The 26,425-nt window shown below is 40.1% G+C and overlaps 1 protein-coding gene across 2 annotated transcripts in view; it reads left to right on the plus strand.

Annotated features, from left to right (window-relative positions):
* Positions 1–26,425, plus strand: part of UNC79 (unc-79 subunit of NALCN channel complex) — a 195,729-nt gene that overhangs the window by 116,404 nt on the left and 52,900 nt on the right. The window contains exons 27-33 of one of the 2 annotated variants that reach the window (XM_024759179.1): positions 2,353–2,502; positions 3,085–4,302; positions 11,376–11,483; positions 14,877–14,993; positions 17,585–17,668; positions 21,579–21,681; positions 24,179–24,319. In XM_024759179.1, coding sequence (XP_024614947.1) covers positions 2,353–2,502; positions 3,085–4,302; positions 11,376–11,483; positions 14,877–14,993; positions 17,585–17,668; positions 21,579–21,681; positions 24,179–24,319 — 1,921 coding nt within the window. The remainder of the gene's footprint in view (positions 1–2,352; positions 2,503–3,084; positions 4,303–11,375; positions 11,484–14,876; positions 14,994–17,584; positions 17,669–21,578; positions 21,682–24,178; positions 24,320–26,425) is intronic. The other variant, XM_024759171.1, reaches the window with a different exon arrangement.

Genomic DNA, 26,425 nt, shown 5'->3' on the forward strand with positions numbered 1-26,425 from the left:
TTAAAAATGACCTACTGCTTCATTAATTTTCCAACTTTCCCATGAATGTTGCTGCTTTCATTATGTAAAATGAACACTCAAGAGAAATAATTGATACGCTTCTAAAGCCCCCTTCATAAGAAATCGTGTTTTATAAAAAAAAATTGTCTGCTGTTTAGTTCAGGAGGCTTTGTAAACCTTTTCCTACATGTTGGAAACATCTTGCTTTGGACTGTGAAGTAAATCTTGGTTGGCACTCAGTGGAGCCATAATCTTGTCCATCTCTAGTTTGCTCCTGACCTTGTGCTCGTAGATTTGAATGGAGCCTAAATTTGCTGAAGTGCTTTTTCCTAGCCTCCTTATTCAATAAGAATTAATTTAAGGCAACTGAAATGAAACATTTTTGCTGCATAGGTTTAAATTATTTCCAGTATCGACACTCTTTATATTGATAGCTTTTCGGCAAAGGAGGCAGTAGAATGAAACTTTAGATAAACTTCCAGCCTGGATGTTTTCAGGTGAGAGCTGAAGAGCCAAGGTGTGTCTTTAGTGCATGTCGCAGGGTGACTAGACTCGTAAAAGGTGACATCATCGATCCAGTCCTGGGAGAAAGCCAAGTGCCCCGTGGCCCTTTGTGGTGTTAATAGATTCCTTTTTGGTGGGACTGCTCTGGAAATGTCTGGATAGGAGGGATTGGAGCCAGTGTTCCACTGTTCATTTATTGCCAAAAGGTCCAAGAGCCTAGGTTGGCCAGAGATAGAGCTGTCAGAACTAAGTTCATTAAGTTCTGGTACCATTCAGATCCTTCCTGAAGAATATCTTAGGTCCTAGTTTCTGGGAAATTAGACAGATTCAGTTGAACTATAGATGTCGTCAATGTGGGCTCAGTATTTGGGCCAATCCCAGATGAACCTTTCTGGATGGGAGGAGCCATCTTGAAGTCTTTCCATCTCTCTCATTCAGTACATTTTGAGAATTATTTCCAAGTTATGTAAGGGAAGTTACACAATGATTTTTTCGAAAAACTGTATTTTTCAAAGGAGAGTATTTTTAAAAAGGAAATAAATTAAACAGATCATCGTGTTGATAGGCTTCCTCATCACCACGGAAGTTCACGGGAGTTTTGTATCCATTTTGATCATTAACGCTTATTTTTTTATTTGACCAAAAAGATTATTATGATTACTTTGTCTAACATCTACTGCTTCAAATTTCATTAACTTACAGAATCTTGTGTTTTAAGACAGGATCGATCCTTAAAACTTAACCCTATGCTGGTACTCCCCTTATACTCAAGAAGTCTTAAATAATCATAATCACACCTGAGGCTCATTTTGTCAGATAGGTAGATATAAATATAGGCCAAATACTATGGTTTCAGTGATGTTCAACTTGAAGAGTAGGTTAATTCCATTTACTGTGGTATTAAATGCATTTTTGTAGCCTTTTCTCTTGCTGCTTTGTACGTGGCTTTGGCTTTTCTAAAGGATGCAAGAAGAAAATTTATTAAGTGGACTTCATGGGTTGCAAAATAGCAAGCTTTTCCTCATTACTGTGTTTCTGGGTTTCTCTTTGATTTAAAAGTAGCCAAATGTGGATAGAAGAGAACATAGAAACAAGCTTGATAGGACTCTAAGTGACCAGTTTGTTTTTGAGGCCTCAGGACCATAAGGGTCAAAGATTCTTTCTGGGATTCATAATAGCTACCTGTGGCAAACTCTTACTTTAATATGGGGAAATGTTCTTTTCTGTTTTCTTTCTCCTTTGTTTATCAGTCCATAATCATTTGTGGAGCTTTTGAGATGACCGGTGGCTTTTCTAAGCTTTTTCTGTGTGTTGTGTGTTTCATTGCCAAATGTAGAGTACAGTATTTTGCATTCACAAAGTTTAAGGTGCATGTACTGTTAGGCTGTGTCTATGCCAGTTCTCAAATCCCAGGAAGGCATATATTTTTGGAAGGGGCAAGATCCACTCATTTCGTTTAATTTTCTTTTGCCAAATCAGCCTGAAAATTCACCCAAAGCAGGCACATTTAAGCAGGAGTGTCCCAGATTCCTGACGTGTATTGGTTATCTGGTTTTAAGTACATTGGAAAAGTTTTCCCATGAAGGTCCTATTGGAATATCGAGATGCCTGTCTTGAAAATGCTGCCCACTGTGACACGAAGTATGAGGGGCAAACTTGTAACAGTTGCTCTGTTCAACGCATGAATAATTTGACACCTGAATGAAATGCCAAGCCAGGCTAGACTTGGGCTGGTTTAGGACCACCCCAGGCTGTGTTCCATAATGCTTTCAATGAAATGCTTGTGTAGATACAGCCTAAGAGAGAATAACCTCTTAAGTGTAATTTTGACTTTCTCTCCCCAATTAGAAGAAGATAGTGTTTTTGATGAATCTGATATTCATGATACACCTACTGGACCCTGCAATAAAGAGTCTCAAACTTTTTTTGCAAGATTGAAAAGGATAGGCGGCAGCAAAATGGTGAAATATCAGCCGGTTGAGATGAATGTTCAGAGAAGTATGAATTTTTTCCTCTTAGTAGTTTTATGCAGAAATGTTGTACTCTACCATTTTTTGGGGGTGAAATCTCAATTTTATTATGTTACTACACATTTTTAATACCGTTGATTTGATATATATGTATGCACAACCAGTATATATATATATGCACTTATATATATACGTGAATTGACAGATACATCATTAATGTCATGATCGTCTTAGAGGGCCATTGCTTGATTTGATTTGTTGCAAAATGTTTGCTTCTCTTCCACACAATTTGAATAAAGTTTCCTAGATCCACCTCAGCCAAAAGCGATCCCCTCTCCTGTGCACAAATGAACAGAGCTGAGGAATTATCCCGAAGCCCGATTTCAGATATAAGATCTTAAACTGCCTTTTGGGGTTCTCTTATTCCAAAGTTTTCTGGGTTTTGAAATTAGAATGAACCTTATGAAAATTTGGCCAGGAGGTCACTTTTACCTTCTGGTAGAGCTGGGATTATGATTACGGTTGATGCCAATTGTATGCCCAAGTTTGAGGGGAAGAGAAAGGTGAAATCTCCAAGTAAAATAGTACTAGCTTTTTCTGTTTTAATCAGGTGAAATAGAACTGGCTGAATATAGAGAAACGGGTGCATTACAAGACAACATTCTACACTGTGTGAGAGAAGAAAGCATTCAGAAAAAAAAGCTGCGCTCTTTAAAACAAAAATCTCTTGATATAGGGAACGCAGACTCCCTCTTGTTTACACTAGATGAGCACCGTAGGAAGTCCTGCATAGACCGGTGTGACATAGACAAGCCTCCAGCCCAAGCTGCATATTTCATGCAAAGACAGCATGACCATGGACGGTCTAGACAGAACTCTGCTACGAGGTCTGACAATGCCGAAATCCCCGAGAACCCGGCTCTGGAAGGTTTTCAAGAAGCTCGGAGGCCTGTAATACCAGAAGTTAGGTTAAACTGCATGGAGACATTTGAGGTGAAAGTGGATTCCCCAATAAAGCCTGCTCCCAAAGAGGATTTAGATCTGATAGACTTGTCCTCAGATTCAACATCTGGGCCTGAAAAGCACTCTACGCTCTCAACATCGGACAGCGACTCCCTTGTGTTTGAACCTCTTCCCCCTCTCCGAATAGTAGAGAGTGATGAAGAGGAGACCATGGACCAAGGGGACGATGGTACCTCTGGTAAGGATGCTGCTTCCTCTCCCTCCATCCGCAACCGCCCCTCTGTCCTCAGCCTCAGTACGACGCCCCTCGTGCAAGTAAGCGTGGAAGACTGTTCCAAAGACTTTTCTTCTAAGGACTCAGGAAATAACCAGTCGGCGGATGCCAGGGACTCCCCTCTCATAGCTCTGGAAGACCCCACGGACTCCGAAGAATTATCAAAGCCTGAGGAGCTGCAAGGGTGTTCCTGTGGCAGCCCGCTCACGCTTAAGCAAAGACGAGACCTCCTTCAGAAGACGCTTGCTCTCCCTGAGATGTCACTGGATGATAACCCTGAGCCCAGCACTGAGGAAGGGAAGCCTGGTGGGCTGATGCCAAGTTCAGGGGCAAAAACCGTCCTCCTCAAAGTCCCTGAAGATTCGGAGAATCCAACGGAAAGTGAGAAGCCAGACGCCAGAGCTGAATCAGACGCAGAACAGAACCCTGAAAGGAAGGCAGAAGAGGAGGGAGCTGAGGAATCTGAATTTAAGATTCAGATTGTCCCCAGGCAGAGGAAACAGAGGAAGATTGCGGTCAGTGCCATCCAGAGAGAGTACCTTGACATTTCCTTCAACATTCTAGACAAATTGGGAGATCAGAAAGATCCAGGTGAGCGCGTCTATCTTCTTTCTCCCAGCCTTACGTTCAAGTTTCTGCATTTTACTTGTTAGGGTCTTGGTACTGATACGCATCAAACTCTAAATTTTAAAATGTCAAGGAATGACATTATAATTGCAGAACCCTTCCTGCTTACTGGAGTGTGTTGGATTCAGATGTGGTTCTATTGGCTCCATAAATGTTTCTGTATTGGTTGTTTCTAAACTCTGCACTCAGTTATTGATCATCCTTGACAACAAGAGGCAATGATTAATTCATATCAAGACATTCCAAGTATCATTTTCGTTTTCCTCAAACAGCAAAAGTCATTAATTGAACTCTTATTGCTTTCTTTTTTTTTCCTGCTATACTTTAGTGAATTATGATACAGCTAAAATATCATGAAGGGCTAAAATAAAGCAGAGTGCTTGGAATGATTAAGAATTGACTGTATAGTCATTTAGGGTCTCTACTGGTTACATATTCTAAGCAAGTATCAGCAGTCTGGCAGACATTGTGTGCCCTCAGGAACCAAAAAGAGCCCAGTTACAACCTAGACTCTAATCCATGGTCACCAGTTGATGGTGAAGTTGTTATAGTACGAGCACTTCCTGCCTCAAATGCTGTTTCTTGTGTTTCCTTGGAGGCACTGTTTCCAAGAAAGATTAACTTGAAAAAGGGACAAGCTGGTAGTCCACCTCATCCTAAAGCACAGTTCTCCGCTCTGTTATAATACTGATCAGAATGTTACGTCATTTCTCAGCCCATATTTAAAAAAAAAACAAAAAAGGATGTGAATCTCTAGAAAAAATGAGATTGGCCAGGGATGATTATTTTAGTAGATCCGTAGACTACAGAACATTGAGCACTGGCAAAAATCTTGGGGACCTCTAGTATAATCCCTCATTTCCTATAAGAGGACACTGACACTGGGAGGAGGGGACATGCCCTGCCCCAGGTCACACAGCACTTCTCCCCCACTCCATAACAAAAGCAACTCCTCAGAGAACAGGCTCAGCCCTTTTATTTGCCCCGGGCATTTCCTGAGCTTTCCAATTGTTCTCTACTTCATAGGACAGAGCTGTGTACCTTCAAGGGGCTCTGTAAAAACTTGTCAAATGAACATTAATGTATTTGGAAAAGGCCATGCTCCAGCCAGGCAGGGGGAAGAAAAAGATTCTCATAATAACAAGAAAGTGTAAGAAGGTTTCTTGGGAAACTGGGACACCCTTTTATTATTTGGAGCCAAGAAAATTGTTGCATATAGATGGAGCAAAGCACTGACCTAGAAACTATAGAGGTCTATAGGTGGGTATATAAGAAACCATATAAAGTCTGTAGGGTGGGTATATAAGAAACTATATGAGGTCAGTAGGGTGGGTATATATGATATATAGGTTGTATATAGGTTGTGGTATGTATGTTTGTGTGTGTGTGTTGCCTTCTTTATTCATCCTTATGTCAGGTTGTTCCCCAGGCTACCAGGGAGGAGATTGGTGTTATATTAACATATTTGTTACCAGAGCAAGAAGGAAAGTATCTGACAATTAAGATGATACGTATTTAAAATTTTTATAATATAGGTTATACTGTCATAATCATTTTATATCTGTGTAGTGTCCCACCTGCCACAGACATGCGGAGCTACCCTTCCTTGCTGGGTGTTGGAAGGAGGCCCATGTGCTCAGAGTAAGACTCAGGCTTCCCGAGACCTTCTTGCCTCTATCAGTCATAGTCAAGGGAGGCCTGGACTCACAGCCTTGCCATTGCTAATTGCCTTGAGTCTACCAAGTCTAATGGCATTGTGTACTTTCCTTCTGTTCACGTCAGTCCCTGCAAGAAGCTCCAGATCACCCTTCATCTCTCTCACTCTAATTTCCATAAGGCCTTGCACATCTCCTGTCCAGATCCTTTCTCCCACCTTATCGCAATTCCTGAAACTTTTCCTCCATCAGAAATTCATGGTCCTTCATGTGCTCTGTTTCCTTTCCCTTCTTAGTCTAATGGAAACTCAGCTCTTCCCTGGGGAAGCGCGTCCTTGGACTAGGGCCAGGGTGTAGGCATCTTCCTTCCTCATCATTTCCCCCTTCAGACCATTCCCACCTTGTCTTTAAAAACACCCAGCTCTGAATCTCACATTACTTACCCTGACTTTCTCATTTATTGACAATTTTAATTCCTGGCTCTTTTGACTCTTTCCTAAACTATTCCTGTCTTAATTCTTGTTGATTTCAGTATTAATACACATAGTACAGTGTTTTCTGACACTCTGGCTTCTCAGTTCCTCGAATTCGTCTTCCCCAGAGACTTTTTTTTTTCATCTTCCACCCTCACTCAGTTACTTATTCCTATGGTCATATCACAGAACGTGTTATTATCAATAACTGCAGCCTGTCCATGGTGTCAGTCCAGTGTCTCCCATTCTCTGATTACCATTTCCTCTCTCTCTGGACAGCGCTGTATTGATCCTATTGCCTCTCACTGTTCCTCCCCTTCTTCATGTCTTCCCTTCTCAAGTCAATCATTACAATCCCTTCTTGCCTACATCATTCCTGACCTCTGCTTTTTCAGACTTGCTTGGCTAAACACAGCCCTCATCAAATCTGCCTTTCCATCTACCAACACCTGTACCTATCAGATGAGTGTGGCTGGAGAACAAAACGCATAACAATATTGACTGGTCTTATTTTAAATTCATGACCATGAACCTCAACTGGGTCCTTAAAGCTACCTGGCATCACACCGTATTTCCCTGGTCCATTCACGTTTCCATTCTCCTGATTATTTCATAGCTACTTTTCTTTCCAGACTTTCAGTATCTCTTCCTATTTGACATAATCTGAAGAGATTTCCACATCCTCCTACCCCTTCCTCTGCCTCCCTTCCACCAACTGCACCCATACACCTGGCCTTCCTAGCTGGGGCTGCAAGTGAACTGTGTTTTGGTCTGAAGTCAGCCTTTCCACATGTGGACATGATTCCATCTCTCTTACTTACTCAAGGATGTACGCCCAGAAATCTCCCCTCTTGCTCCTCCCTTAGTTTTTTCTAAGGTATCTTTGACTTGAATATACAAACATCATCTTATTTCTCTCTTTTTAAAAAAGCTCTTGATCCTAATTCTCCCCATTATTATCCCATTTGCTTCTTCCCTTTTAGCAAAAAACACCCCCGCCTTTTTATTGAAGTATAATCGACATACAATATTATATTAACTTTAGGTGTACAACATAGCAATTCAATGTTTATATGCATTACAAAATAATCACCATGATAAGTCTAGTTACCATCTATCACCATTTAAAGCTACTACAGTATTGTTGACTATATTCCCTATTCTGTGTGTTACATCCCCATGACTCATTTTATATAACTGGAAGTTTGGGCCTCTTAATCCTCTTCACCTATTTTGTCCATCCCTCCGTCCCCCTCCTCTCTGGCAACCACCAGTTTGTTCTCTGTATCTATGAATCTGTTTCTCTTTTGCTTGTTCGCTTGTTTTGTTTTTAAGAATCCACATACAGGGGAAATCATAGAGTATTTGTTTTTCTCTGTCTGGCTTACTCTACTTAGCATAATACCCTCTAGGTTTTAGCAAAACTTTTTAAGGAGTTATCTGTACTATCACTATTCCCAATTTTCTCCCATACTATTCTTCCTAAAAAGTACACATCGTTCCTATGAGGCTTCCAGAGTTCACCCAAACTTCACTTGTCAAGGTCACCAGTGGCCTCCACTGCTAAATCCAATGGTCAGCTCTTAGATATTATCTTCTGACTCAATAGTTCACAGAGTTGATCACCCCCACGTCACTTGGCTTCTGGGATACACATTCTCTTGGTTTTCTGCATATTCAGTGGTCACTCCTTCTCAATCTCTTTTTTCGGTTCCTCCTGAACTCCCTAATAAGGGAGTGCCGCAGGGTCTTTTGGTCCTTTTCTCAGGTCTGTCTACACTCAGTGTGTTGGTGATCTCACCTACTCTTGTAGTTTTACATACTGTCTGTATACTGAGACAACTCTATTAGGTACCTACCGCTGGAATAATGCCGTGTAACAAATAAACATACAGGTATCAGCAACATATAACAATAAGCATTTATTCAATTCAAGGGCTGTTGGCTATCTGCAGATCAGCTAGTCCAGGCTGGACTGGGTGGCCAGCCTCCTCCTGGGACCCATGAAGCCTGGAAATGTTTTTCTCAGGGTGATGGAAGAGGCACAAGAGAGCAAGCCCCGTCGCACAGGAGCCCGGCAAGCCTTTGGTCATGTTATGCCTGCAAACTTTCCATGAGCCAAAGCAGATCACCTGGCTGGAGCCAAAGGCAAGAGGGGAAACACACTCTGCCTCTTTAGTGGGAGGAACTTTTAAGTTACATGGCAACGGTCATTGATTCGGAGAGGAGTGAAGAATTGGGGCCTCATCTGCCAAAAACTGCATGGGACATACTCATACTAAAAAATTTTCTGTTGTTTATCCCAAATTAAATTTCAACTGGGTGTCCTCTTTTATCTGGCCACCTTAAGCTACCTTCAAAATCTACTCCTTCTCACCATCAGCCCTGCTTCCACCCTGGTCTGAGCCATTAACATCTCTCTCTCACATAGCCATTGACATCTCTCATGTGGATCAACTGCCATAGCCTCCAAACTGGGCTCCTGCCTTTTACCCGTATTGCCTTCATATCTGCCCAACGCAGCAGCCACCGTGATCCTTTAAAACACGAGATTATACCATTACTCCGCTTAAAACCCTCCATTGGCTCCCATTTCTTTCATAGTAAAAAGTCAAGTCCTTTAAATTCCTCAAATGCTTTATGTAGTCCTGATTCTCTTTAGTTCTCTGACTTCATTTTGCTTGGTTCTCTCCACATTTCTCCTATTCAGCCACAGTGGCCTCCTGCCATTTTTTTGAACACTCCTTACATTTTCTTACCTTGGGGCCTTTGCACCGGCTGGTTCCTCAGCCTGAAACTGTCTTCTCCAGATACCTGCCTGGCTCCGTCTCTCATTTCTTTTAATTCTCTGTTCAAACATCAGGTTCCCCATGAGGCCTGGACCACACCCCACCTTTCCACCCCTACCCGGCATCTTAGAATCACTTTCTCTTCTCTGTTTCTCTTCTATAAAGAATTATTCTTCTAATATATAATAATTTATTTACTTTTATGTATGTTAATTATTGTCTGTCTGTCCCCACTGTTCTCTCAAAGGCAAGAAATCTCTGGTTTGTTCTTTGATTGTATCCCAAGTACCTAGTAGAGTGGTGGCAAATATTTGATGAATGAATGAATCAATAACATGACATTTTCTTCACATCAGTATAAAAAATTGAATAGAAGAATTTTAAGCTAAGTGTATAGCTCTATTCAAATACTTGTTGTCTTAAACTATATACAAATGGAAGGCTTCATAAAATGATTTAGGACTGAGCAAAAATTCCCTGGCTTAAAGAATCTTGGTACACTAATGATTATTAATAAGTATCTTACAGTTATGACGTTTCTTTAAAATTAAAGATACCAAGGATTTTAATAAGCGTATCGAGACTCTAAAAGTCTCAGTAATCTGTTAAAGAATTCTTGCCTTTAAGCTTTCTTGTTCTACATTATCGGTGGGACTATTATGCCAGAGTAGCAGCAAATGTAAACCAGAAGCAGATAAGGGTAAGATAGGTAATTATGCATGTTTTAAACTTGTGGTTTGTGGAGAATACCTAAGAGAAAAGCAATAGCTTAATCACTAAGGAATTTTTAATGGGTAGTTATTTTTATGCTGTATTTGGAGAGTTTGGGAAACATTGTAACAGTTATACTTCTTTTGTTACCAAGAAAGTATTTATCTGGCAAATGTATCTATTCAGAAAGACCTCTGAGAACCAAAAATAGACGTTCCAAAATCAGTGCTTAAAAGCTTTTCTCCTCAGCCCTCACCTAGGATCTATTTTACTTTTATTTCTGACAGTTTAATAAGTTTAATGATCACCCAATAGTAGAATAGCATCTGCATACTTATATTTTATGTATGTGTGAATGTGTGGTGACTTGCTCTGTGGCAAGAAAAACAATTGATAACCTGGAAAGGAGGAGACAGATGTCATGAAGCTTAAGAACTTGGACCCATTTAGGGTGGACATGTTATAATCATGGAAGCCCATAGTGGTAATTCCAGGCTACTCATTGAGCTCAATATACAGTGAGTGTTGCTTAAGATGTCAAGGAAGTTTATAAAAAAGTTTTAGGGGTTTGCCAAGATAACCCACTAAACTTTTCAAAAAGCTGTAAAGGATAATCTTTACCTAGAATAACGTGGGACAGCTTGTTTCCCATTATTCATAGATGAAAAAGACAATATTATATGCAGAAAATATTTTACCTTAGATGCATTTGTCAACAGCAGAAGCAAATGATACGTCTTTCTTGCTCAACTAATAAAATCGAAAACCTGAGTAACTGGTAAGTGATTATTCCAAGTTAGATACAGTCCCTGCTCTGAAATCACTTATGATTTAGCAAAGGTTGTAGACCGGTAAACAGACAGTTACATTATGGCGTGTTCATTTTGGTACAGGTTAGGACAGGGTGTTCTGGGATTGCATAAGAGGGTCACATGATTCAGTTTTTTGTTTGAATCTGGGGGTGGGGGTCCTGGATGCTTTTCTGGAGGAGGAATTGTCTATGTAAATTGAGATGTAAGTGATGAGTAGGAAATTGCCAGACAAAGGTGGAGTGGTGGAATGATATAAGTGGATCAACTGTAGGTGCCTTTGGGTTTTGTATGAAAAGAAATTCAGTTGCGGAAAGGTGCAAAGATATGTGATATGAGCATGCTGAGCTCTAGCTTTGTAACTGTGCTGTTGTTAATTTCTGAGAGGCACAGCAACACGTGCAGAATATAATGTGGACACAGCTCCCACGGAACTTTGCAACCAGTGTGTATGTGATTCCATTAAAGTAGTTAGTAGGGCCAGAAAGTATATAATGATTTGAATGGGAGAATTGGGCAAGAGGGGGAAATATATGAAAAAGGTTCTTGAACTTGCTTTTAATCAATGTCATGAGTTTTAAATAATATTTCTGTTTGTAGATCCGGCTACTAAAGGACTTTCAACTTTGGAAATGCCACGAGAATGCTCATCTGCCCCCACATTAGAAGCAGGTGTGCCAGAAACAAGCAGCCATTCTTCAATATCAAGTAAGATTTCCTTTGGTGATCATTTCACCTGTACATTGATTTGGAACATTATCTGCTGCATAGTTTTCAATTTTCACACTCTTGGTATTGTTTTTTTCTTCTTCTTTTTAACGTTGTGTTAGCTTCCTAGGTAACACTATGTTGTATGTTCTCAGAGACCCTGAGACATAGGCCCACTTTTGTCAGCATCTCACGTGTTTGATAAATCAATACAGCTACTGATAGGCCAAGAATCCTAATTTGTTAAGGTATAATCACTGGATAATTCAATAAAATAAGTATTATGTATGACTAGCCTAAACATAAAACATGGAACTGGTTTTGGGACAAGTGAAAAACATTGTCTGTGACAGAATTTTACATGAAACACCTTTGTTTAATTTGAATCACCTCCATCATTGACAAAATTTTTATCTAAGTTATCATCAAATAAATGTATCAGATATATCATGATCCCAAAGTTATTATTGAATATAGCGCTTTTGGATCGGAAAATTAAAATGGCATGAAGTATTACTGGATCTGCTGGAGGCAACTATTCAGTATTTTGAAACTACCTTGTTTGTTGGGTCCTATATTTTGCCCATGAGGAGCTTGAGTTCCACTGAGGTGAAAATAAGGGTGTCCACCTGGCTCAGTGGAGTCAATTAAAAGACTTTAGCATGGGAAACTCTCAGTAGGAATCAGAGATACAAACAGTGGTGCAACTTCTGCAAACCCTTGTCATCTGTGCTGGTGTATTTTGTGTTCCATGTGGCCACTGCCTCAAGGGCTAGTGAATTTTCCTTTGACAGTCTTTTGAAATAAAGATGATCCTGAAAACCAGATAAAGATCTTAACTTAAATGCTGGACTGGTAGTATGGAACAACATCATCATCTTCATCATTCATTTATTCATGCTTTCATTCATTCAGCAACTGTTTATTAAGTGTCTGCTGAGTGCCAGGCACTGTGCTTGGTACTGGTGATCACAGGTGAATAAATAAGACACCCCTTGTTCTCCAGGCATTTACAGACATAATAGTCATAACTGCTACCAATTATTTGACACCGTGTTCCAGGCACCGTGCTAAGTGGTTGCTCTCTTAACACATTGCTATCTTATTAAATCCTCGCGTCAGCACTGCATGGCAGATCTTATTGACCCAGTTTTAATAGACTAAGAAACAGGTTCAGAGAGGCTAAGTGACTTGCCTAAAGTCATACGGCTATTAAGTGGTAGAGACAGGAATTGATGCTAGGTCTGTTTGATTTTTCAAGCCCATGGTGTTTTTTAGTATACCACACTGCCTTAGAAGAATTCAGATTCAGTTATAATAGAGATTACAGAAATTCTAAGAAAGCATCTTCAAGTAACAGTTATTTGCCCTTTTGGCAGCAAAGAAGAACGCCTCGTTCTGAATCTAATTGTTCTTCTTTTATCACAAAAAATCTGTTTTATAACGTGAAAAAATGCCCATTTTTAAGTCCATATATACTAAAATCATGAAAGTGTATCTTCTCCTAATTTGCATGAGTCATCTGAAAAAAGTGAATTATAGTTAGAATTCCAAGTTGGATATAATTTGAGATAGGATGACTTAAGTCAGTTTGACTTCAGTGCTAGTTACATGTATCATAAAGTAAATGTATCAATGAATCATGATCCTGAAGTCATGATTGAATCTAGCCCTTTCGGATTCAGCATAGTGCATCATTAAATTTCCATCTTCCTCCTTCTCTCCATTTAAAGCATGTATTGGATAGCTCTTGGTGGTGTGTTCTTAGAGACATAATGCCAGGTGCTTTACACACTGAGCTAAACATTAAGGGACTTTACTCTCAGGGAATTCTTCTGTCTTTAAAAAAATACTGAGGACTGGAGAAATTAATCAAGCACTAGAGGTTTTTAACCCTTCTTTGATTTTGTCTGATAGGTGGGGCTAATTTTTAAATTTGTCCATCTTCCAAAAGATTTCTGCTTTTGAATTTTACTTGAAATTTGTTAAATTTTCTAAAAGATTTCTGCCTTTGGATTTTACCTGGAGCTGCACTTTCAAGTGAACCATGAAATTGCAAAATTTACCAGTCGACCACAAGAATCAGATTTTTCATTAGTTTGCATAGTCATTTCCATGAATTCAGTTAACATGGACTCCAAGACACAAGAATTCTCATCACACCCCTCTTTTTTCTCAGTTTATCAGCTGATTCTTTTGTAGCTAAACATGCCATGACCACCATGAATCAAACAGCATGCTAATTACATTAAAAATAATATCATAATTGATTTCGCATCACACCAAGTTGCTGCCCTGGTACCATGATTGTGAAACCTGTGTATAACACGTAAGGCTTTCTAGGGCCATAAAGACATCTCGGTTTCTACCATCCCCTTCTAGACCGTGTATTTCAGAGCTTCAGTTTCTGAAATTGTCCTTATAAGAGAGTGAATAACCACGAGTTCTCAAATATCCAGTTGTTTGGGATCATGTATAAAAGGTCTCTTAGCGATGCTCTTCCTTTCTCACTGGGCTGCTGGCAGGGATTGGTGGGACCACTTGAGGAGGGATAGGAGGGTAGGAGACAGGTTGCTTTCTCACTCAGCAGTCTGTTGTCAGAAGTGCTTTTCACTGTTTTTCCAGTTTGGAGATGCTTATGTACGTGACTTATCAATCATGGGATATTTGTCAATGCCTAATTGCAAGATAAAAATGTTACCACTATTTTTTTTTAAAACAAAGATGTGTACTAGAATATACTTGTGGAATGTTATTCAATTCACATTTTTCCAACAGTAGGCAGAGGCTCATACAGAGATTGAAAACAGCATTGACTTTGGAGTCAACATGTTTTAGTTTTACGACCACCTCATTTGCTGGTTGGCTCCAAGGAACATAATTTCATTTGCTTCAATTTCTCCCTAAAAATTGGGGTTGATATGTGTCATCCTACTCCAAAATATGCATGTACATACACAAACACACACACATGCACAGGGGCCTCAGAGGGATATAATGGAAACTGAAACTATGTATGTATGCACAGCTCCATTAAAGAAAGTTAAGCTATAAATTCAAAGTAGTAGTATCTGTCTTGAATCCTTTTGGGAACAAGGCAGAGAATATAAATTAAAAAGTAAATGAAAATATCATATTGTTGTAACTGGGGTAAATATTTACAGGCTACAGATAAGTGCTCATAGGCACTGTTTCTTTCTTTATCGAGTGAAGACAGGCACCAGAAATAGCATAGTGCCTTAGTTTTTCATCTGGACAGGAGCATACAACTCACTAAACAATGATGAATAGCCAACGAAGGTTCAATTAAGATTCTGTATGGATGTGTGGAGCCTTTGTGTGCTGTGCATATTTATTCCCCCTAGTAATTATCTCCTAATTTCCTCCATATAGCTCAGTATAGGCAGATGAAAAGGGGATCCCTGGGAGCTCTGACAATGAGCCAGTTAATGAAGCGACAGCTGGAGCATCAGTCTAGCGCCCCCCATAACATCAGCAACTGGGACACTGGTGGGTCAAGCTTTTTCTTCTTGTTTTACCTCTCAGATTAGCGAATGCCACTTTCTCTGTGTCCCCTCTGCTTCCTTGTGAAGGAATAGATTTTTTCTCATATTCTGTGGTTCAAACAATTTTTTTAACCTAAGGTAATTAATAAGTCTATTTAAACTTTCCAAGTATTCTAGAGCCACCGGTTCTTCCATCTCCGCTGGTCCAACTCCTTTTTTTGTTTGTTTGTTTGTTTGTTTTCCTCTAAGACCCAGATACCAGATGTTAGGCTATCTCTTTGGGGGTTAAATGATATAAATGCATAAAGGAGGGAATGGAACTATGATTTCATGATGCAAATTAGAAAACAAAAGAAAACACCAGATTATCAATATTCTCTGTTTTATAAACTCTGAATGATCAAAGATGAGGGACTATTGATAGTAATAATAGCGGTAATAACAAATGTCAGCTTAGTGACATCATGATCTGCCGGTAGGTTTGGGAATATGAGCTCTGTGTTTTAGTCAGCAGGGTCACCAGGTTGCAGCCGCACACCCTCATGCTCATACGATGGAACTGCCTCTAACCTCAATTTTAAAGTAAGAATTGACCGCCATGACATGTCTATCTCAAACATGATCGCTTTGCATTTTCTAAACTTTGTTACCACGTTCTGCACACGTACTACTTCCTCAAGCCAGTAGTACTGCTGCAATTCTGCTCTTTTGAGTGCCTGCCTTTTCTTTTTTCTTTTTTAATTAAATGGGTCATTTGATTACAAGATTATATATGTGAAAGCTTTTTGCAAGATGCATGCACTTTGAAAACGTCAGGGTTTACTACTGTGATATGCTCTGGGGGCCAACACTTGGATATAGGACTATTTTTGTATCTTGGTTAGTATACTTTCTGGCTACAGTTATATGAAATTATTTTAATGGCTTTCTTTATGACCAGGAATTACAGTGTCCACAAAACCAAAATATTGAGATACTGTTAATTTTTCATAACCATAATATTTACATATATTTCGTCTTATTTTCCCCACTGTTCTTCAAGAAAAAAAAGAGAGCTAGTCTAGATAACTAAATCCTACACACCATACCCAATCCTATATTTAACAGATAATTTCAACTCTCCTGGCCTTTATTAAGGTTCTTAACATTTTAAAGGTTTAGTGTTTTGTCTTCTTTTTAGTGATAAGTGGTAGTGAATAATGAAATGGCCAAAAGCCAACGGGCAAGGGAGACAAGGAGAAAGACATTGAATAACCAGCCTTGAGAGTTTACTGGGTTTGGGTGAAGCTTTTCTGTTCACACCAAAGAGGACTTTGTTCCTCTCTTTACTGAGCTCGTGCTATGTAAAACTGAGAATGGAAGCTTTTGTTAGGTTCATTCTCTGATAATTAAATGCCCATCTTTCGTTAGGTTGACCGAAGATTATTTTACCATGCTGCTGTTCTCTGTAGCAAGCTCAGCCTAAGCTATCCATTTTAGATTCTGACTACAATTACAGCTTAGTTTGATTGACTCTGTAGAGTTAAAAAAAGGCAAATAGATCTCAATTTCTAATCCAAATTTTAATCTAAAGAAAAAACTACATGATGCCAAATAACCCATTTAACTGAATTTTTCACTTTTCAACTAAACCTCAGCCTTGTTCATGTCACTCTGGTTTATCATCTAATACTTAACCATTTACATGCTGTCTGAATTTCTTTCGTCTGAGTTTTCCTGGGCTTGTTTTCCATCCTCCAAGTTGGTTTGCTAGTCACCAAGTCCTCCTAGAGCTTCATCTCAATATTCTTTTTTTTTTTTTATTAGTGTCATAAAAATTCTCCCCAAATCCAAGACTAGAGAGAGTCGATGAATGTGGAGTTTTTTGTTACGTGGCATGTCACTTTATACCACATACGTTGATTCAGTGACTTGCTAGTCTCCAAAAGAACAAATCTGGTCATGCAGACACACTGAGAACGGCAGCCTAAAGCATGGGTCATGATCGACTCACCTCAGCATGCACCTGCTCGCTCAGAGGATACCTGCCTCTTCTCCACCCATGCGTGTCTGATGGCTTGCTTCTTTGCCTCATCTTTCACATGAAAAAAATGTCCCTGAAGCACTACTCCTCCATTTGCCCCTGTCCCCTTATTCCTGTTCTGCAGCCCTCAGTCAAATGCCTGTCATTTCCTTGCTACCAGTTCCACATGTTTTCTGTACGATCTATCTGGTCATTGCCACAAATGATCACTTATGTATTTATTGATTTGCATGTCTTTCATGGCTGTGACATTAGCCTTTCATTTTTTTCATTTCATATCAAGAGATTTGCGATTTGAGCTTTTGTGGGGGAGGGATTAGAGAATCTGGACTCTTAGGGATGGTTTAGATACTCTCCTGCTTTCAGCTGCATCTCATACACCTGAACGGCAGGTTTGTAGTGAAACCCCAAGCAACCCTACCCTAAAATCTAGGATGTTTCCTGTAAATGTTAATAATCAACAGTAACAATCACCACAGAATGGCCCCAAGAGATCATTGGTTAAATTCTTTGTATTGTGAATTGTGTGCAGTTGACCGCAATGAAGACTGAAATGTTCCGTTTATCCACAGAACAGATACAGCCTGGGAAACGCCAGTGTAATGTGCCAACGTGCCTAAACCCTGACCTGGAGGGACAGCCACTGAGAATGAGAGGTGAGCCGAGTCGCAGAATCTCAGACCGAAAGGGTGAAAGAAACCATATATGTCAATCATCTAGTCACCCAGCAGGTGCTGGAATCTCTTCTTCAGCAGCTCCATGAAGTGGATCCAACCTTTGCTCAAACGCTTCCAGGACCTGGGAATGTACGACATCTCATCTTTGAACATGACTGACAAGAATGTCTTCCTTATAGTGAATTTTTAACCTTTGGGGCCACACAAAGCAAGTCTAGACTGTCTCACGTAATTTTTAGATATTTGAAGAGAGCCACCAGTTGCTTGTTTCCTCAGGCTTGTCTAAACCACACATCCCTGGTCATTTGGTATTTCTCCTGATATGTATCAGTCTTCCATATCATCCTGTATCTACTTCTCTGAACATGGCCCAGCTTATCTATGTTTCTTCTAGATTATTGAGATCATAGATGAATAGCTTCTTTTCAGCTATCCGGAACTGAACAAAATATACACTTGACTTTATGATGGTCATAGGAGCAAGCTGAGAATAAATCTATGCTAAGATAATCAGAATATGTATTTTTTAAATTCATCTTATGTCTAGTTAATCATTACTTCTGTTCTTTTTTTTTTTTTTTTTTAATTTAGAAGGCAGGTTAACCTATTACTTGTGACAACTAAAAAGCAAAAATGAATTATGACCACATCTCTTAGCTAGTCCCATAAATCAAGCAAACCTATTATCCTGGACCATATCACTTCTGATTTTCCTTAGGAATGAGGAGACAGTTATCTCCAGCTTTGGCTAACATTTATTTGGCATTGAGTAGCAGTTTTATCTCCTGTATCCGATGAGATGAGACTCTTCTCATTTATGGGCTTAGGAAAAGCTTTTATGAGCAGAAATCAGGGTGGTTGAACAAACTCTGGTGCTTGTCCATGATCTAGTGACTCGGTCAATAGAAGCAAAAGTGGAATGAGGTAATGGGAACAAAGAAAGTCTCTTTCATGGTAAACTGAAGAGTCCATTGATATAGCTAGGGGACTGATGTGTGCATTTACGCTTTGAGACAAACCAGCACCTGTATACTTTCTCCAAGACACTCTAAAAGAAGCTTTTGTCAAAATCTCCAGCTATGGGCTTCCCTGGTGGCGCAGTGGTTGGGAGTCCGCCTGCCGATGCAGGGGACACGGGTTCGTGCCCCGGTCCGGGAAGATCCCACATGCCGCGGAGCGGCTAGGCCCGTGAGCCATGGCCACTGAGCCTGCGCGTCTGGAGCCTGTGCGCCGCAACGGGAGAGGCCACAATAGTGAGAGGCCCGCGTACCTCAAACAAACAAACAAACAAAAAAGTCTCCAGCTATGAAGTTGGGCTTTGGAGGAGGTCCCCTCTTTATTCAAGTTTCTAAGAATGTTCTGTTTCTGTTCCTAATTCCATATACAGTGCACTTTGGGCATTCAGTAGGGGAACCAGTAGGGGTGGCACCAGAAGTGTTGCCCTAGATAATGGGAGATAATGGGACTGCCCTTAATACTGCAGACTTAGTTGCGACTCAGCTATAGCACAAGGTGGCTGAGGTCAATGGCTTCCTTTTTGCATTGCCCACCTTCTCCTTGTATATTACTCTTTGCTCCCTTATCATAAGCAGTATTTAGAAATCCATTGATTCAGCTAATGTTGCCATAAGGTGGCCAATGTCTCATAACTTAACCTATCTGCTTTTATAAATGACTGTCATAAATATTGCCTTGTACATTCTGTGTTGTGTGGAAAAACAAATTCATGATGCTGCTGTCAAAAATATCTGTTCCTTGGGCTTCCCTGGTGGCGCAGTGGCTGAGAATCTGCCTGCTAATGCAGGGGACACGGGTTCGAGCCCTGGTCTGGGAGGATCCCACATGCCGCGGAGCAACTAGGCCCGTGAGCCACAACTACTGAGCCTCCGCGTCTGGAGCCTGTGCTCCGCAACAAGAGAGGCTGCTATAGTGAGAGGCCCGCGCACCGCGATGAAGAGTGGCCCCCGCTTGCCGCAACTAGAGAAAGCCCTCGCACAGAAACGAAGATCCAACACAGCAAAAATTAATTAATTAATTAATAAACTCCTACCCCCAACATCTTCTTTAAAAAAAAAAAAAAAATCTGTTCCTCGGCATTTGTATTAGGTGAGGATTGGCTTGAAACCGCCCAAATGACTTGGATTCCCACTTTTCTTGACTCGAATTGTGATTTCTATGTATGCAGTAGTAATTAGCAAGCATCTTCTGAAAGCCTTGACTCAGAGTTGTTGGTTTTTTAAAAAATCAGTTGCTTATGTTTCTAGTAAGACCGTATATATATCACCACGTATCTTGTGGGCTGAGTTTCCACTTTTAGCACAGGCATTATGGCATCTGGCAGATGTGGTGTGTCAATGTTCAAGAAATGTGGAGTACTGGAGTTGAACTTTCTATGTTTCGGTTTCTTGAAGCAACTTCATGCAGTTTACCTTACTGTTTTAATAATCAATCATATCTTCTTTTATCTTGGCCCAGTTCTTGCCTTTCCTATTATTAATCGATTTATACTTTTGCTTGTAATAAATATGTTGCTTCCTTTCAAAGCATCATCTTTATGAAACAGCTGGAGATCTTTGTTAAAGATATAATTGGAAAGAGTATTATCTCAGAGATAGCTGATAAATATAGTAGCAAAATTTGGATTCCCATTTGGGATCCTCAGAAGTGACATCAAGATATTTTCAGATAATTTCCTTTGCTGTTTGGGTCTGAAGGTCTCCTTATAAACAGATTTTGTAGCCTTTGATCGGACAAGGGAGTCTGTATAGTATGGAAGCATCAAAGGCTTTGATACCATTTTTTTCTCCCTCAGACTGAAATACTTTGCCCACTTGGTGAGGTTTCTAAAATTTTTTATGTTGATTCCTTTAGAAACCAATTCTCTGAATCATTATCTTTCTCCTATTTAAGGAAAGACCAGACAGTTTTGTTTTGTTTTTCAGCACAAAGTTAGCAGTTCCTTAATGAAAAACAGATTCTTTAATGACCATTGGGTTTTTCTGGCTTCTTTCCTGTTTGAAGAACTCAGAGTCTCAGTTATTACTTTGTAGAACATGGTATTATTCTGAGTTGTCACTTTGGTATTCTTCTTGGAGTGCCTTATTTCCATAGTTCCTGGAGAATCTGTCTAGCGCTGGTGGTTTTCTTAATGGAGAACAGTCTCCTGGATCTCCAGATTTACTCATCACTAGAGCACTAGATTCCTGCCTCAGATTTCTCTGAAGGCAGCAAAACCCAAAGTACTAAACTCTGTGATATCGATTGGCTGAAGTCACCAGATGGTTCATTCAAAAACACTTCATATTTCATTCATAAAGATTTCAGTTTGAAAAATGAAGTCTTTTGCTCTGGGGCTTATATTAATTTACAAAGTAGAAAACTTTCCTGATATTTCTTAGCTCAAACTTCTCCCCTTGCTTAGGTGTGTAGAGATCTAGGATCTGATTCCCTTTCCAAATGAGCAACATTTTAGTGTTGGCATGCATTTGTGATTTTATGTAGTATTGTATGAGCAGCTTCCATTTATGCCTAGCAATTAAGGGTTGTAACTCATTTAAGGATACCCTTGTATAGATCCCACACACACACTTTTTTTCCTCTCTGTTTTAGTACCCTGTTGGCACACCTGAACTCTTTCTGATATTTTTTTCAGAGTCAAGAAGCAAAATGAACCATAGGAGTCTAGCTCTTAAAATGATATAAGCCAAAACAAATCAGACTTTCTTGAATTCATTTCACTCTCGATGGTTTTTCACAATGGAATTGGGCTGTCCCTGTTACATCCCTGTGAATGTGATCTTTGGAGGATTTATAAGAGGAGAATAGGGCTTTTCCTGGTCCCCAGACACACATATTTTATTCACCACCTGTTTCTTTGCTGCTTACCCAGGTGCCACGAAATCCAGCCTGCTGTCAGCACCCAGCATTGTGAGTATGTTTGTACCAGCACCCGAAGAATTCACAGACGAGCAGCCGACGGTGATGACAGACAAGTAAGCTCACAATTATTTTCTTCACTGTTTACAGAATTTGAGGAGTTGCTCACCATGGTTGTGAGAAAATATCAGAGGAGGCATGCTATGCTTTTAAGTCATAATTTGTTCTTCAAATGGCTGTAGCCATAAGTGTTGGTAAACATTTGTTACTTTAGAAATGCAGTATTGTATGGGCAGCTTTCATCTATGCCAAGGCATTTTTGTTTTTTTAATTTGGATGAATGCAAATAATGTCCACTTACTGATTATTCCTAGCAATAATTTCACACAAATGAAATCTCTCATCCAGAAGCTTCAAATTGTTAAGAGCGGGACTAAGTTTGAGATATGATCCAGCTGGTAGGATTCATTCTCTGAATCTCAGATTGATTACGTTGCCTCTCTGTTTGTCAGCCTTTAGTCCCCCCAGATTTCTTATGGGATAAAGTCCAAATGCTTTAGCTGATTGTAAAAGGCCCTTTAGGTTGTGAAGGTATGGACTTAACCACTCCTCACCAGGAACTCCTTCCCTAGCCCCCTCACCTTCTCCAGAGCATGCCTGATGTGTTCTCTCCTCTGTGATCTCATAGGTGCCCTTCACTCTGTACTTTCTCTGCCTGGTGAACTCCTATTCATGCATCAAGACCCAACCTGAGGCCAAGTTTCCCTGATTTCACAAGGCAGAATGCATCATGCCATTCTCCAAGTTTCCATAGTATTTGATACATCTCTCTGTTCTACCACTTATCACACTGTATTTTAATCGTTAGGTGTTTATACACACATGTTCTGTAATAGATTGTGAGTTCCTTAGGGACTAGTACCCTTTCTTCTGTACTTTATGCTCTGAGGTCCCTATACATTTCCTGGCACATAAATGCTGTTCAGTGAATATGATAAAGAATAAGACTTGTACAATTTCAAGTTTGGAGAGATCCCTTGGGCCGGGGGGGCTTCCTGGTAAAGGTGACCCATGTGAGAAATTGAGTAGGCTTGCGATAAAAGGAGAGGAAGATGAGGTGGAAGGGGCTGGTATGAGGATCCATGCAGCTGGCCACAGCTGGCCATCATTACTGAAGAAGTGAAAGGCCTGTCTTGAACAGCTCCTGACCATGTCCACGTGGGGAGCACCTAGTTGCTTGTGGAGGGCTCTTCTTAGCTCTTTCTTTGGTATAATTTTCTCGTTTTGTGTCCTCCTCCAAGTCTCAATATTTCCTAGTTGTCTTCCCGGTTGCCTTTGTGTGTACTCCATTTATCTTCGTTTTTAGTTACAAGTGTGAATCCTATATTTTTTTTAAAAGTCAGTTTGTAAGGAGTGATATGTATGTATATCAGGAAGTTTGTAAGGAGTGATATATATGTATATCAGGAAGTTTTCAGATGGAAAGGTCACAGTAGCTATTTTAGCGCTGCCTCCCTTGCTTTTCCCTTCACCGTATAAATCTGTTCAGCGGCCACTGAGAAAAAGAGCTCCGCTTTGGTTGAGATGACGTCAGTTGAACCCACATTAGATACTACAAAGAGCAATAAGCTGGAAGTTCCTTAAGAGCAGGGACCATTGTGTTTTTACAGACTGCTCTCTCAGTAGGCATGGTGAGTTCATAAACTGATCTGAGTGACGGGTAGAGAAGAGACTTGATCCAGACTCCCTAGGCTTTCTACAGGGTTCTATTGACTAGACTATTCTGTCTCTCACTCACAAATAGGATTTAAAATTTTTAATTTATTTTTGTTTTATTTATTTTTTCAATAGATCTTTATGGAGTATAATTGCTTCATAATGCTGTGTTAGTTTCTGCTGTACACCAAAGTGAATCAGCCATGTGCACACACATGTCCCCATATCCCCTCCCTCTTGAGCCTCTCTCCCACCCTCCCTATCCCACCCCTCTAGGTCATCGCAAAGCACCGAGCCGATCTCCCTGTGCTATGCTGCTGCTTCCCACTAGCTCTCTATTTTACATTCGGTAGTGTATATATGTCGATGCTACTGTCACTTTTCCCCAGCTTCCCCCTCCCTGCCCCCGTATCCTCAAGTACATTCTCTATGTCTACGTCTTTATTAATAGGATGTTTTTAAATCTGAAAGATTGGGAAGGCTTCCATTTTTGTCTAGATATTTTTCACTTTTAATTTCAACAAACGAAAAAAAATCTAGTTAATGACTATCCCCAGCAATAATTTCACATGCAGAAAATCCTTCAACCAGAAGCTTCGGACTATTAGTCCCATTGGCGCTCATTGTAAAAGGGAGCACTGATTCGTGTAAAGGCCAGATACCAATGAGTTGAAAGGCCATTTTCAGTGATCAGCGGGACCTTTCTGATCTCTGGTGTGTGTGCTATTTCTGTGTCTAAGGTGATGGTGGTGCTGGAGTTTTCTGTTTATTGTTAGAATGGGACCGCTCACCTCCTTTTGGGGACTTTTCCAAGACTCACCAAAAATGGCTGCACGTACTAACACCTTGAAACCACTGTCGTCTTTCATGGAAAGCATTCCTCTGTTTTCTTTGCAGATGCCATGACTGTGGGGCCATTCTTGAAGAGTATGATGAGGAAACCCTTGGGCTGGCCATTGTGGTTCTCTCCACATTCATTCACTTAAGCCCAGACTTGGCAGCCCCGTTGTTGCTGGATATCATGCAGTCTGTGGGAAGGTGAATGTCAGCTTCCGTTTTGTTTGGTAGGAAGGAGTCTTACTCCATCTGTATCCTTAAATAAAAACTGCCAATTCAAAAGTGGAACATTTTGTAACCTTACAGATGCTTGATATTTGTGGGATCAACTCAGACTAATTTCACAAACTGAATGTACCAAACTTTTGGTTGAATTCTGCAGCCATGCAGGGTCGTGAGTCACAACGTCAGAGTGGAGCTAGAGGAAACTGCACTAAGAAAACCCTACTGTTTGTTGTTCTCTGTTAAACACTATGTGAGCCAGTGTATGTTACAGTGCTCAGAACTGTACATAATTCACACTAAACACTTCGTAACTTTTAGATATTATTATTATCTTTCTTTACCTGTTTTTTAAAAAAATATTTATTTGGTTGTACCAGGTCTTTGTTGCTGCAGGCAGCCTCCTTAGTTGTGGCATGCAGTCTCTTAGTTGTGGCATGCATGTGGGATCTAGTTCCCCTACCAGGGATCGAACCCAGGCTCCCTGCTTTGGGAGCGTGGAGTACTAACTACTGTGCCACCAGGGAAGTCCCTCACTTTACCTGTTTTAAGATGGGTTCTCTAGGCACTTGTAATCTTAGGGTGGCTCACTTAATTATGCAACTTGCGGCCTTGTCACGTGAAGGGATAAATGGAAGTATAGTAGTTTTATACTTCTGACTCAGAAAAAGGAAAGATGCACACATTTTGGGAACAGAGCCTTCAGCCTGACTGATTAAAACTTAGCTGCTTTGAGAATTTTCATGTTAAAAAAATTCCATTTAGTAGATAGGACATTAGAAGAAAAGTGATGTACTTCATGGATATAAGTAAAGTTCAAATTCAGTAACAAATTGTAGTCCTAGCATACACAACGTATAGGAGAGGACTGAGTTAATTCCCTGTGAATGTGTTAAGTTTCCAATCTGTGCTAGCACAGAGCTAGGTGCTTTAGGTTGCAGGCATTACACCTAGCTCTTGCCCTCAAGTGCTTTATGGCTTAGTTGTTGAAGAGGACAGTGATGTGTGGAATAACTGAGTAGCCATAAAAGACGGGACATGATTAAGAGCTGTATTCATGAGTGATATGTGTGGTGAGTGCTGTGGGAGTTCAGGATGGAAATGATTTCTTAGGGAAGGTCTCTATGGAGGAGGTTGGAGAAAAAACCTGGATTCTGCAAATTCCTGGTATTTGATGGAGGAAACAGAATGAATCTTGATGGAGCTAAAATTTAATCTTTTTAATGAAAAAAATGATGATTTCAAGTTAAAGACAAACAGGGAAGCATTAAAAACCCCTCAAGCCCAGAAGTATGTGACTCCCTTATCCCCCTTCCCCAGATTTTTCTGTAGTATCCTTAGGTGTGTGTATCCCTGGGAGGATGCAGTCAGACTTGGTATAACTGTTCCACCTCTAATACTTAGAAATAGCCAATGTGTAAAGTAAGTGATGAACACAGGGAGATAGAGAGATAAGAAAAGATGAATTAAGCCCTTGATTTGAACCTAATCATAATAAATGTGGAATAAATGTTATACCAGCTATCAGCAATACTTGTGAAATTGAAAGATTTTTATTAATGCAAGGTCTCGATTCCTACTATCAATACTTTTCAGTTTTAGAACAGACAGAATTATTGTTCCGGTCTGTTACCATCTCCTTGAAATAGCTGATCTAAGTTGTAATAGATACACAGAGGGGTTTTTATTTTGTTTTAACATAAGGGAGAATAAATCACGTTCAAGCATTGCCAGTTCTTAGGATGGAAACAAACAAGTTTTGAAGAAAAGCAAAGGAAAAACAATAGAGATATATTTTTACATACTTACCTATAAAAATCGTTAAATCTGTACCTCCTTTGGGCAGACTAGCAAGAGACAGGGAGAGCATTAAAGCAAGCTGCCCAGTTCTTAGCAACCAAACCTACCAAGAAGGCAGATTCAGTAGTCACCTTATTCAGGGTTTCCTTGCATACCTCAATTCCCGGTGAAGCAGTGTGGATTTACGAACACTTAAGTTTATTCTAGTCCCACAGGAACTATTTCCAGCATGTTCTAAGAGTGTGTAAGTTCAGCACATCCCTTTCATTTATCACCCAAGCCTTT

Source organism: Neophocaena asiaeorientalis, unplaced genomic scaffold (genome assembly GCF_003031525.2).
Source record: "Neophocaena asiaeorientalis asiaeorientalis breed wild unplaced genomic scaffold, Neophocaena_asiaeorientalis_V1.1 scaffold476, whole genome shotgun sequence".
Taxonomy (NCBI): domain Eukaryota; kingdom Metazoa; phylum Chordata; class Mammalia; order Artiodactyla; family Phocoenidae; genus Neophocaena; species Neophocaena asiaeorientalis.